This window comes from Periophthalmus magnuspinnatus, chromosome 11 (assembly GCF_009829125.3).
Source record: "Periophthalmus magnuspinnatus isolate fPerMag1 chromosome 11, fPerMag1.2.pri, whole genome shotgun sequence".
Lineage (NCBI taxonomy): Eukaryota > Metazoa > Chordata > Actinopteri > Gobiiformes > Gobiidae > Periophthalmus > Periophthalmus magnuspinnatus.
In genome coordinates, this window is record NC_047136.2 from 7,339,385 (window position 1) to 7,352,509 (window position 13,125).

The 13,125-nt window shown below is 41.2% G+C and overlaps 1 protein-coding gene across 2 annotated transcripts; it reads right to left on the reverse strand.

The window, feature by feature from the left end:
* Window positions 1-888: 888 nt before the first annotated feature.
* Window positions 889-13,020, reverse strand: pdcd6ip (programmed cell death 6 interacting protein). 2 transcript variants are annotated; one of them, XM_033974748.2, is made up of 18 exons: window positions 12,687-13,020; window positions 11,187-11,241; window positions 11,032-11,101; window positions 9,066-9,193; window positions 8,725-8,878; window positions 8,192-8,292; window positions 6,665-6,781; window positions 6,353-6,575; window positions 5,907-6,030; window positions 5,391-5,568; window positions 4,809-4,920; window positions 4,551-4,720; window positions 3,895-4,143; window positions 2,993-3,127; window positions 2,752-2,846; window positions 2,503-2,620; window positions 2,232-2,428; window positions 889-1,841 (listed from the first exon to the last, which is right to left on the reverse strand). In XM_033974748.2, the coding sequence occupies exons 1-18, from the start codon at window positions 12,890-12,892 to the stop codon at window positions 1,673-1,675; spliced, it is 2,601 nt and encodes an 866-aa protein (XP_033830639.1). In that variant the 5' UTR covers window positions 12,893-13,020; the 3' UTR covers window positions 889-1,672. The 2 variants fall into 2 exon arrangements, with proteins under 2 accessions (XP_033830639.1, XP_033830638.1); XM_033974747.2 differs by having other exon boundaries at window positions 6,665-6,796; window positions 12,687-13,019.
* Window positions 13,021-13,125: the final 105 nt, after the last annotated feature.

Below are 13,125 nucleotides of genomic sequence, written 5' to 3' on the forward strand. Positions count from 1 at the left end.
GGAGGTTGGGGTCTGTATAATAATTAACAGCAAGACAATGCACCCTAATATTGAAGACTATAGTAGGGACTGTGCTATGGGGGTAATGATTTGAGAGGTTTATGAGATAGTGATCAGTGCTGACAAGTTATACATGATTTGTGGTGGGGAAATAGTCAACTGGAGAGAGCGGGTGAGAAATTGAGACAGGTGGCATAAAGAAAGCACAACACGATGAAGGGTGTTGATGGAAAAGAAAACAAAGCGCTAAGGGAGAATGTGATAGAAATATGGTGGTGTGTTTTTTTTTTAAGCATTGGGATGATAAGAAGAGGGGAAAAACGCAGAGAGGTGGAGAGAGTGATGGATGCAGGCAGGGGACCAGCAGCGTTCTGCCAACATCTCCATGCATCCTTCCAGACATCACACTGCGCTACCATCTGCTTCAGCCTCTGCCACGTACACACACGTACACACACATACACACCCCTACACACACGTGCGCACGCTTACACACACACAGGCACACACGGGACACACAGGCGCACAATGCAAAAAGGAGGAGATACGTGAATCATTAGCGTCTCCCAGCACTGAATAAATATCTGGGGATGAAATCTTGTCTGCAAGGAAAATCACCTGCGGGGAAATACGATTGGATGAGATCACGACCTCAATGAAACGCAATTTGCATGTCATCTAAATGGGATCTGGCCCGGATGCACGGGAGGTCAAGAGGGGTCCGATTAGTCGAGTAGGACGACTCACTTCCCATCCAATTGGCTACAAAGACGAGTGATAGTGGCAGGTTGAGTGGTGGTCCTAGAGGGAGCTGCAGGACTGCCCTCTTCTGGACACTTCTCAAATATTCACAATTTAAACCTAAAACTGAAGACAAACAAATAGTGATTGCGGTCATTTCTGTTTAATCACATTAGAGCTGAGGAATAAAAATAACACAAACAAGAGCATGAGTGCATCACAAAGTGTCCTGGTTAACCACGTACATAGTCGTTTTATACATATATTTATATAGTGTAATTTCCCCAGTTGTACAGCTTGATTGTAAGACAGAAATATACCAACATTCCCTGGGTGAGAAACAGAAGAGCCAAACTCTCAACAGTCTACATTACAAAACCTACAGGCCATTCCTTTTTATAGGTTTATACATCAGCGAGGCATCAGGGTTCATTATAAAAATAGGAATATTGTTGGTGAAGAAGCACTATTTATGGGGGAGGAGGATGTGGCATGACAAGTCCATCCACTCAATACATTTCCATTGCAGGAAAAGTGTGCCCCCGTTTGAGCGCCTCTTAAAATGTGGTACAGCAGTCCAGCCCAAAGAATAAATGAATAAAAATCGTTAGAAAAGTAGCAGTACAAATACCCATATAAACAATAGAAGGAGGTTAGATTACAGAGAAGTGCTGTCAAATCAAAACAGGAGCATTAGAATCAAGTAGGATGAGATGAAACCATAGTGGCAAAGTAATGAAGGGGTTTTGGGAGAAGTGCAAAGCAGCACGGAGGTCCCCGTCAGTTGGGTTTCCAATGGGTGCTATTAGTGAGAGAAAAAATAATCGGGTGAGCGTGACGAGGAGGAGGAAGCCAGCAGAGAAAAGCTGTTATTGCTGGAGGGTTATTTGGTGTTAACATATGACCAGAGGAGCAGACAGAGAAAAAGAAATTATTGCTGTGGATAATAGGGCTGCTGCTGAGGGGGCTGTTGGGGGTAACTGGGATATGGTTGTCCAGAAGGGGGCGCTCCTGGGTATCCTTGTCCTGGAGCGCCCTGGTATGGCATGTAGTACTGTCCATAGGCAGCGTAGGGGTAACCCATCGGCATCTGGTAGTATCTGCATAAACAACACGGAAATAAGCAAAAAGATCAAATTTGTAATAGGTTTCTGACACAACTAAATATGTGAAAACCAGAATGTGTTTCACTGTGTACAAAGATTGTTTTTTCTAAGAAAATGTTAACAGCAAAAGATCAGTACTTCCTTTTAGCAGAGACAGAATTGCTCTTATAATAATTAGCAACAGTTGAAAGAATGGTTCTTTGATAAATGCCACATTAAATTAAGTGTCAATCTCTGACTTAATGTTTTTAGTGTACCCTTTACAAAGACAAATAATCCTGCCAACACAGAGCAAGACCAACATTCAACAACCTTATTTCACTAAGACACTTAAACACAGGAGTTAAGATGATTCAGATTCAAATTGTATAGTGAAAAACGCACCCTGGGTAACCCTGGTAGGTAGGGTATGGAGGTCCCTGGGCCTGAGCGGGAGGAGCCACAGGTGGGGGGTTGTTGGTGGGTGGGACAGCAGGCAGTGGGTTGGCGGGAGGTCCTATGGCTGCCTGGGGAGTGATAGCGGGTGGAGGGGGTCTGGCTGGAGGAGCGGCCTTCGCTGGAGGTTGCTGTGGCTGTTCAGGCTAAAAGAGGACACAAATGAGTTAAATGTACAGCTGTGAATGTGCGTCATTGCTGTGCAGTGATTTCTGCTTACAAACAGAGTCCTGGGAGCAGGTGTGGGTCCGGCGGCAGGGGCAGCGGGAGTGCTCTGATATGCAGGTACGTTAAAGGATGGAGCGCTGGGCTCACGTGCAATGCTTTGCTGTAGGTCTCTGGAGAAAAAGACAAATGCCTTTAGGTACAGATTACACCGCATAAAAATATGCCATGTGGTCTACTCCTGAATCATCAATGGGTCAAACATGTCAAACAATATGAGAGAACAGTAGACACAAGGACGTACTTAAGTAGTTCATCGCGCTCTGTTTTACGAGCAAAAACAATGTCGCTGCACTTGTTCTGGAACTTCAGTAGAATTTCTGTCAAGTCGTTGTAAAACTGTGGAGGAGAAACACAGGACAAAAATAAACCGCTGGGCTTGACACAGTGCGGTAACAACTTTTAGAAGAAAGTTTGTGACAGGCTGATTCTGGTGTGGTACAGTTCATATGGCACAGTGTGCAGGGCCTGGGCTAACTGAGTACCTTGGTGCCTTCACGCAGGTTACTGCTGATCTCGACGTAGCTGTCGTGAGCTGAGGCCAGCTTCTTCAGGACTTCCTCTCTCTGGTTGGCCTCAGAGTTTGACTGCTTCAGGTTACTGAACTCCTGGTGTGATGTCTGCATGAAGAGTGCAGGGTTTCAAAATGGAAAAACTTGGAGAAACACTTTTTCATAATTAGTCAGGGAGGGCTTAGATAAAACATGTAACTTTGGCTCAATTTGACTAAAATACATTAGGCTTCATTCATGAATGTTTCAAAACATCCTATCTAGACAAGAGAATTCTGAGCTGTATAACCAACATATTCTTAAGCAGCCAAATAAATTCTTGAGTGAATTTCTAATTCACCAATATCTGGTTATGAACATCATGTAAAGCATATATACTTTTTTATTTACATAAAAAATGTTTATGTATTAAGGTATTATTTAGAGATTGTTTCTTAGTAAACAATGCTAAGATTCATAATAAGTCTTCTAGAGCTTTTCCAGACATTTTAAGTCAGTATACAATTATGTGCATAATTCATTCACTCCGAGTAATACGAAAAATCACACAGCTGCCTTGTGGTAAACTGACTGTAGACTGCCAATCAGGAATCACTCGCGCACACACCACATGAATACTAGGCAATGTGGGTTAAGTGTTGCCTAAAGACACAACAACAGTTTTGCCACTAGCTCCCCACAGTGGCACCCTGCAAGTACTAATCTGACCCAGCTTTGGTTAGTGGATTTGTAGCAAACATCCCAAAGTGAACAATTTCTGCACTACTAATGCACTAATAATACATGTTGTTCGTTCACTGGTTAACTGGCTATACTGGTAAAGTGAAAGGGGTAACAGGGGTAAGAATGTTCTGAGGCTGCAGTGTTCCTTGCACCTGCACTTGTCCCAGCAGCTCCTCCTGTTTGCGGAGGCTGGCCTGTACTCTCTGGTTGTAGGAGCTGTACAGCTGATCGAGCTGAGCCAGTGAGAGCTGCTCCTCGTTGATGGCGCCATCTTGAGCCAGCGCTGTCAGGAAGGTGACAGACATGTCGAAGGTGACGGCCTTGATCTCCCCCTCCAGGGCCTCCCTCTCCCTCTTCACCTCATCAAGCTGCGCCAGCAGGGACTGCAGCACATTCACTACCTGCAAAAAAACACAAGATGGATGAAGCCAACGCAGAGCAATAAAGACTCGTTTTGGAGATGGATGTACACATGCTGTTTGACCTTTTCCATCACTTTCAGTTAATAATTGCCCATTAATCCAACATCCTTCTGATATTGTATGGCTAGAATTGACAATAAAACCTTTTTTTGTGTTTCAGTTGAGCCAGACCTATTTCCCTCTTTCTGCTTGCATAGTTATTTAAGTTCCCCCGTGAAACACTCTGCAGTCAGCAAAGAAAATGAAAAATGGAGCTGGGGTGAGAAGTGGGGACAGGGCCATAAAGCACACTGTGTCCACCAGGCATTTGAGTACAGCAGGTAGCACTGTTTATAGGTTTACAAAACACTTACAATGAGTTTTCACAAAAGCTGAGAGAGACAGACCTCACTTCCTTGCAGGGTCTTGGTGGGGTTTGCAGAGGGGATGGCAGCATTCAACTCATTTTCTGGTTTACACAGCAGAGCAATCATCTCACAGTGGGTATTGTAGCGGTCTCGCACCACCTGGTCTGCCTGCACTGCTTTGTCCAAAATGTTGCGGAAGTTAGCACCCTCTGGGGGAGAAAAAAAGCGAGACAGAGAGCATGGTCAACTGCTGTACAATTGGATGTATTTTAACAGATAGGCTGTTTGTGAGCATACCCGCACGGAGGGGTTTGTAAAGGTCACTGGATGGGGTCCTGTTCCAGCGCTGGTTAAATTTGCTTCGCAGCTCATTGTCTGTAGTCTCTTCGTCATTCAACATCTTCAGAGACTAAATGATAAAGCACAAAGAAGCTCACACATCCCAATAGCAAATAATACATTTTAGGTTGCTTTTGCATTTAATCATAGTGCTTCAGAAGGAAGACTTCGTTTTTGGAGGCACAATTGGGACAATCTGTGTTGGACTCTTCAGCACTGCCAACAAACTTGGAACTTGGGTTGTTTTATGTTTTGAGACCCGTCTGTTTATCATGGCTAAAGAAGCATTGGCACAAGATGGCGACAGAGAGTCCTTGGCCCAGAGATCAGTGGATTAGATATCAATAATGATCCTAATCTGGGATCTCTGCCAGTGGGGACAATTCTGACTTTTTTTCCCCCATTTGAAAACCACGCAAATCATAGAACGAACCAATATCCAAGTCCTTCATATGCCTCATCAAGTAAGCAAACCAAAATACAAGCAAGCTGTTCACAAAACTTTAGTGTAACCTTTTGTGATTTAAAGTGCACACTAACCTCATCCAGTATTTCCCGGTTACAAGTGAGCAGTTCAGGCAGGCCTTTGATGAGTTGTTCAATGCTCTGAAGCCCTCCTTGTTGTATGATGGCATGAGATTTCTCAACAATGGACTGTGGGATTGAGTCTCCAGACAGGTCCTCCAGAGCAGCAGGTAGGTTTAGTGACGCCAAAACACTGAAGGTAAAAAAGACCAATTATTTTATGTGTGGATCTGGAACAGTTTGTATTCTGAATTCTAACAGATTCTATGCCATTTTGAGAAACAATGGCTCAATAGCTAACAAACTGTGTTGAGGTTGCAGGACAGGGCCAAATAATTTCATATAAAAAAAGTTGTAGTTGACACTAGCTCCATTACATTAGCTTTAAAACAAATCCCAATGTACATTTATTGACGTTTTAATGTGTTGCACCATCTCCTGTGTTGAATATTTAATACCCATCTGTACATTAAGACAAATGGGAGGTACCCTTCATTTTGCCCATTATCTGAAGCAGGTGCAAACATGTACCCATTGCAGAGGTTGGTCGCCTCCCTCATTGTTCCCACCAGTCTGTTCACAGTCTCAGCCTTCCTCTGGTTGTAAATGCTCATGGACTGCTGCACCGCCATGGGAACCATCTTCTCAAACAAATCTGCAGAAGGAAAGCACAAACAACTAGTTAAACAACAGGCTGAAAAGTACAGAAACTCCACCCAACTCCTCTTGCATATCAAAAACCTCACTGCATTATAGTATAGTATTTGAGATCTACAGGTGCAACTGTAATACTTTATATATATATATATATACATACATACATACACACACACACACAGAATATTCAAATGCATGTTCCACCGACTGAGTCGTTCAAAAGCTTTTACTGTAATAATTATCAAAAAGAGGAAATTAAGTGTTGTTATGGGTGCCTTTCAGCGCAGAAAAAGAAAATATTTTTTGAAATAATCTGTTACCTGAAAACTTCTGACTGATTGGGGGAGTGATGGCTGTGGGTTTGGCCAGTGCAGCCTTGCCAATGTGCTCTAGATCTTTGACCTCGGGAACTCGCTCATTGTAGATGAAGTCATTGTCTTTTTTCGCTGCTGTGAGAGCTCGGTTGATCTTTTCACTCAAGTCTTTGACACTCACATATTCATCATAGCGAGATGCTACTGTTTTTACAAGTTCTGCTGCGTGCTGAAAGGGAAAAAATCAATCAAATTAGTTGATTAGTAAAATTTTAAAATAATGTAAACGAGACTAAGTAATGATTGGACATTTTTTACCTGCAGACGAGCAATTTCCTCCCCAAAGTGTTTCTTCTGCTTGGCCACCATGCTCTGGTGGAGCTCGGCATTGGCCTGCATGATACAGTGCTTGGCTGCCAGCACCGGGAGCACTTCCTGAAAATAAAAATACTGACCAGGGAGAGGCAACCACAAAGCAACACACAGACGTGCAAACAAATAAATCCAAGCACACAGACAACAGCAGGGCAAACCACAAAATGGCAGACGCACACCAGCCAAGTTCATCATGAAGAACAAAACAAAAGCCAAACATGAGCAGTGGTGGGCAAACAAAACAAGCACACAACCAGGACCACCAGCACAAGGGGATGCAAGAGGATAGGAAGACAAGAGAGAAAACAGAACAGGCCATGAGTTTTATGCTTATAGCGAATTCAACATTGGCCTAAACTAATGTGCCATTTACATGAGAGCAGCAGTATGAAGCGTTAATTATAAGATGAGACCACTGGACTATTATGTCAATGGCAAGATTTATTTGTGTGTATGTGAGGTACTGACAGAGCAAGTCTGATGCAGAAACTTTCAACTTTGCAATTTGATTTACAGTTTTACAACACGGGCATAGCAATAGAATTTCCTGATACTTTTTTTGGTGCATGTCCAGGCTAGACCTGGGTGATATGGCCAAAAAATAATATATATATATATATATATATATATATATTTTTTTTTTATACACACTGGACAATGATGATTTTAATTTAAGTCAGAACTGGACTGCTAGTGGTTCAAACAGGGGAAGCTCTTTACATTTTCATTCTTATAATATCTTATTATTTATTGCACTGTAAACTGCTGTCAATTACATTTGAATAAATATGTGATCTAATAGTTTAAATTAGGATGACATTGTTTTTTACAATGTCAGTTGTTTAATTTCAACTGAATTAATCCTGCATTTCATGTACAAAAGTCAGGAGTAAACTTGTTTCATAATTATACTTGATTTAATGATTTGTTTTCAAAATCTCAATTATTAAAACATGAATTAATCAAATTAATTTGATTATTTGCCCAGCCCTAGCTCCAGCTATAAACTTATGATACCAAAACGTGTCATTTGACAGTACCTGTTACCCAATTAATGCAGTGTTTGAAAATTCTCTGGCCCAGTCATCAAGCATTTGCAGCTCATTTTTACCCAAATATTTGTTTGTTTTTTTCTTAGCACATTACCTGCGGCTAGCTGCCTGTCACATTGCTGCTACTATAGGCTCAATGTTATGCCTTATAAGAGTATGTTTGCTTTGCCTCTAGCTGAAAGTTGTCAAGGAAGCAGTCAAAGAAATCCAACACCATTTAGTTCTTGAGTAATCAGTGAGAATAAGATGGAAGTGACCCAATGAGTACAGAGAGATGTTACAGTCCCACAGGCTGAAGCCCAGTGTCCAGCTAAGTTCTCCACACACATACATAATGATATACAACAACACACAACAATCTGTTATGAGTTACTTTATAAGTTTGTGAAGTCAACTGCAATGCATTTCTTTTACATACCTTGGGGAGATTATCTTTATACTGACATTGCTTGAAAGCATCTCCATAGAAGTCTGCTGCCTGGTTTGCCAGTTTTGCAATGACACCATCTCTCATTTTATCTGCATATTCAACATAAAAGTTAGTTAATAAAGAAGCACACACCAGTAAGGTAGTACAATACATAAGAGAATGTTTTGAAACTATTAATCCATTTTACAACAACGTAAAATGTCAGATTTACAAATTAAGGCCATGCGCAGCAGAGAACAAAAGTCCAATTCTAAAATGGTATATCCCTTAACAGGTAACCTTCAAAACTTTTGTGCTACCAGTCAGCACTTTCAGAGACATATTTAGGACACCGTGTGTAGAGAACATGCATCAACCCTGCTTTTGTCATTACTAATTACTCTTGAGGCAACTATAGTCATGGGTGTCCAATTAAAGATGCAAAAATGTTTTGCCCTGCTTATATGCGTGGGCTGGCTAATTTAAGGCAAGTTTTAGTTGTTAACTTGAAAGCCCTGGGTGAGTGGTGTACACCTGAGTACCTGAAGTAGCTTTGAGGAAGAAGACCTCTTGCGCCTGGGCCAACATAATAAGACTCAAGGTACCAACAGTCTCTGGGGAAATGTCCATGGTGGGTTCCCGGTTCAGAGCAGACAACACTGTGTCTTTAATGTGGCCAAATGCTCCACTGGCCAGCTACAAGAGAAACATGACCAGGCAAAAACTGATTAAACAGTCATCTTTATTGTGCTAAAACCAGTCTGGTCAGTGCTTAAAAGGTTCCTGTTTTCTACATCCACTGTTGAATACACTTGAAATCCACACAGAAACTACATTGCGCTGGTAGTGGCAGGCAAATTTATGCAAATAAAGTCCTTCTTACCTGGTAGTATTTTGCAGCAGCCTTCAGTCCCTCATCACTGTCCAGGTTTTGCTCTGCGGCAATCTGACTGGCCAGAGCAGCAGAGTTGAAGAGCACACAGGTTTTTTCATAGCCCAAACTGGCTAGAGCTAAAACAATAACCATAGAAGTTATGTTACAAAACTGTGACATCATGAACACAAGAAGAGGCCTAAACTCTTTTCCACTGTTAGATTAGTTAGTATTTCCCAATGTTATTCTATGGAGGAAATCAACAAGCCTTGAAGCAAACATAACACCTGTATAGTGCTGTTCAAGATGCTTTACACAAGGAGACAGGCAGATTATTAAAAGAGTTTTTCAAAGGCATTTTGGAAGAGGTGGATTTTCTGGGATCTTTTAAGATGGTGAGTATGAATGAGTCTCTGGTGTGACCCCCACAGGTCTTGTGTTTAACTTTATTTAATATACAAGGTCATGGATTTCTCTTAAAGGATGTGTTGCCTAACTGGTTAAAAAAAGATACTACAATCACAACTGAACATGGGTTGCCAGTGCCTAACATGTATGTAGTGGACACATACAAGTTTTTTCTCATTCTATTATATATCGCCAGGTCTCTCGTGAAAGACAGCACCTTTAGAATTTACTTACTGAGCTGCTAGTGATTAATGATAGGCTGCAGGTGCTGGGGTTTACATAGTGAGGATTCAGATCAGAGAAAGTCCTCTTAGGGTTATTTCCAACTGGTTTTAGGTTGTTTTCACCCTGCCACTAGTTGGTTTGACATAAAAGAGAATTAGCTCTGAGAGTGGTACACTTGGGCTGGTGTGAACAAGACAGTCACATTCTGAATCGCATTAAATGCCATTCAACAGTCTGAGAGCACTTAAAACAGGGGGGCTTGAAGCAGCTCCACCTGCACTCTGGAGCGGGGTGAGTGTGCTGTGAACGCGGCTGACCTTGGACCGGCATATGCAGTCCGTGGTGTAGGTAGAAGTGCTTGAAACTGGGTAAAAAGCACTCTGGTCACGTATATTTGTATGAATGGGCGCTGAAGACCTGCTGTTTGACACATTCTACTGATGAGGCAATTTGGATCAACTTAATATCAGTGCCACGTCTCCTCCCACCTCTGTCTGCGGAGCTAAGCCTGGGTCTGTCTGTCTGTTGTTTTCTCTATTGTCAGCAGCACACATAGTCCTCACTGTATATTTAGTCACAGGTGAAAGAAAAGCCCATCATGTAAAGCACCAGAGAAGTGAGCATGTGCACATTCATGGGCTCGGTCCACTTGAAGCACACTGCCATAGAAATAAGTTTATTAAGGAAATAAGTAATAGGTTGATCAGCTGATGGACTCTCACGTGGCTTATAATGTGGTGTTTGGGGTGAATGATGAGTGGTGGATGTGAACAAGACTGACCCAAAAGTAAAGTAAACGGAGCTAAATCTAATGTGCACTGGGGTCGGTCCAGAGAGCCACCAACATGTGTAAAAACGTCCTTAGTCATAGGAACTGTCAACCCAAATGACAGACTCATGTGAGACTCATTCAGCTTTCTGATTGGATAATTGCCTTGAGAACAAAAGCGCAAACATAAAACAACTTGGCCCTCATAATTAATTTAATTAATTTTGTAATTCAGAAAATGAACATTACAATTTATAAGTAAAAACAATATTTGAGTTGAATGTGTCTACCCCAATCTGGGAACAGGTCAAGTTTATTAAATTTGAAACAAATATTCTACATACCTTATTTTTAAGAAATACATACATTTTAGGTAAACCATCAGTCTTATTAAAAGCTACACACTAATAAATTAAATATTGGAGTGCAATTTACAATGTAATTACTTCATTTAGTGGTTGAACAACAGTTTTTTTTAAGTTATGTTGTACATTAGATATTCTTGTGAATATAACCTCCACTAACAATTATTACAGCTTTTAAGTATTGAGCAGTTGTGACTTCTGTACTTACCAAGCTTGACTGAGCCACCAAATAGAGATCCTTTATCAAAGGCATCCTTCCATGTGAAGGTTAAGCAAAGCTGTTGAGACAGAGAAAGACTTTGTATTGTAGCCATTCTGTTCAAATCTACAGTCATGCTCGCTGCTGAGGGATAATGCAATTACCTGGTTTTCAGAGAAGGGGAACTTTGGCTCAACAGCACATAGTTGGTCATAATATCTGTAAAGAAATATAATAAATTACTTTAATAATTGTGAACAGAAAACTATATTTCAAATTATTAATTTGTGAAGGTTGGTATCTGTGCTAAATAAGTGGCATGTGACAATGACTCAGGGAAAAATAAGACTGAAAGAGCTGACTGCATTGCAGAGAAACACGCACCAATGTACAGCTTAAAACATGAGGTCACTGATGTGGCAAGTGTCTATTATTAGCAACAACGGACATTGGGAATCCCCTTCTATTTGAGCTACACATAGTTTTGTAAATAAAGTCATCTTTTTGCACTTAGCCCACTCTGTAACAATGATATCCAGTTAACACGCATCAGTGAAAGCTGAGATGCATGTGCTGTGTGGTAAGAAAACAAAGAGACTGCCATGGCAACACTGAGGCACTGAATCTGATTGGGGAGAAAAGCTGGTCACTAGGGCTGTCTGGCGCTTTGTCAACGGACAAGTAGTAAAAACCTGAGCAGTAACAATACCTGGACTTTTCAAAGAAAACTACTCAGACAGTAAACTTATGTCAAAATCTTAAATTTGACTGGATGAGTTTTAAATTCACATTCCACCTGTATATCAGAGACTGGAGACAACGTCTCCAAAAGATAAACATGGCTTAGAAACTTTTAACTTTGAGGTGACAAAGTAATTGAAATGCACTAGGAGCTCTGGAAATCCTCTAAAATCCTGCTGTGCACCTGCCAACAATGTGATAGCCTAGCTGCCATATTCAATGAAGTTAAAGGTGGGGCTGGGGCCTCACTCTCATAGTGACTGCATACTTGGCTATGCAGGTAGCCTGGGCATACCCAGTGCAAAAAATAACCAATGAGTCACTGAGAACAAAAGCAACTATATCACAGAGAGCAAAGTCTGAATGATTGTGTGATGGGGGTGGATCAAATTTCAAATTAAAGAAACTCTAAAAGCATTATGTAAAAAGCTATGGAATGAAGTCATATTATGTGGATGAACACCTGTGTGACATTCTCATTACATAATGTATGATCCTGAAAGGTACTTTACAATTAAAGGTGGTCCTGCTATTTTGTGGTTATTAAACATAAAACCACGGGTTTCCTACAGAAGTAAGACTACGACATGTGACGTTTCCTGTTAATTCTGATATTTATGACAATTAATTTGCATTTGTGGTGAGCTTAAAACAACAGTGATTACTTATTTTAATTGTAAATATGAAACAAATTGTTATCGCTAAATCCATAAGATACAAAATTAAGTTGTCACCACCTGACACCCGACGATGAATAACATATGAGTCAGTAAAAAATCTCATGGTAGCATTTAGCATTAGCAAGTAAGCTAACTCATCTGGGTGCGGCAGAGAGAAAAGTGAACAGGACAGGTAACAAGGTAACGGCCAGTCTTTTCAATAGTAATCATAGAATTATAAGACAAAAAATACATTGCAATTACCTAAGTAGAATCTCAAGTGAGCTGTCGTGTTTGTCGAGCGGCCTTCCTAAAGCGCTTTTGCGTAGCTTGTTGAGCTCTTCCACTGCGCGGTGATACTCCGCCTGCTCCTCGGATCCTTGATATGTAGTTGTGACAAATTTCGACAGCGGTTTCACTAGATCCACCTCGGACGATTTCTTCAACGGGACAGAAATAAACGTTGCCATTTCGGCCCGCAGAAACGACAGCTCAAAACAGAAAAAAGCGTGTCGAATAGAGACCACAGAAAACAAACAACAGCGATCTCACTTCCTGGTTTCTGTCCGGAGCCGTCAGATGACGTCATGGGAACGGCGTGGCGCTCAGTCTGGACGCACAGGGATTAAATCATATGATCGCCAATGACAGTATTATTCTTTTATATAACCAGAACAATGGATATGCTCTACGTTCAAACTAT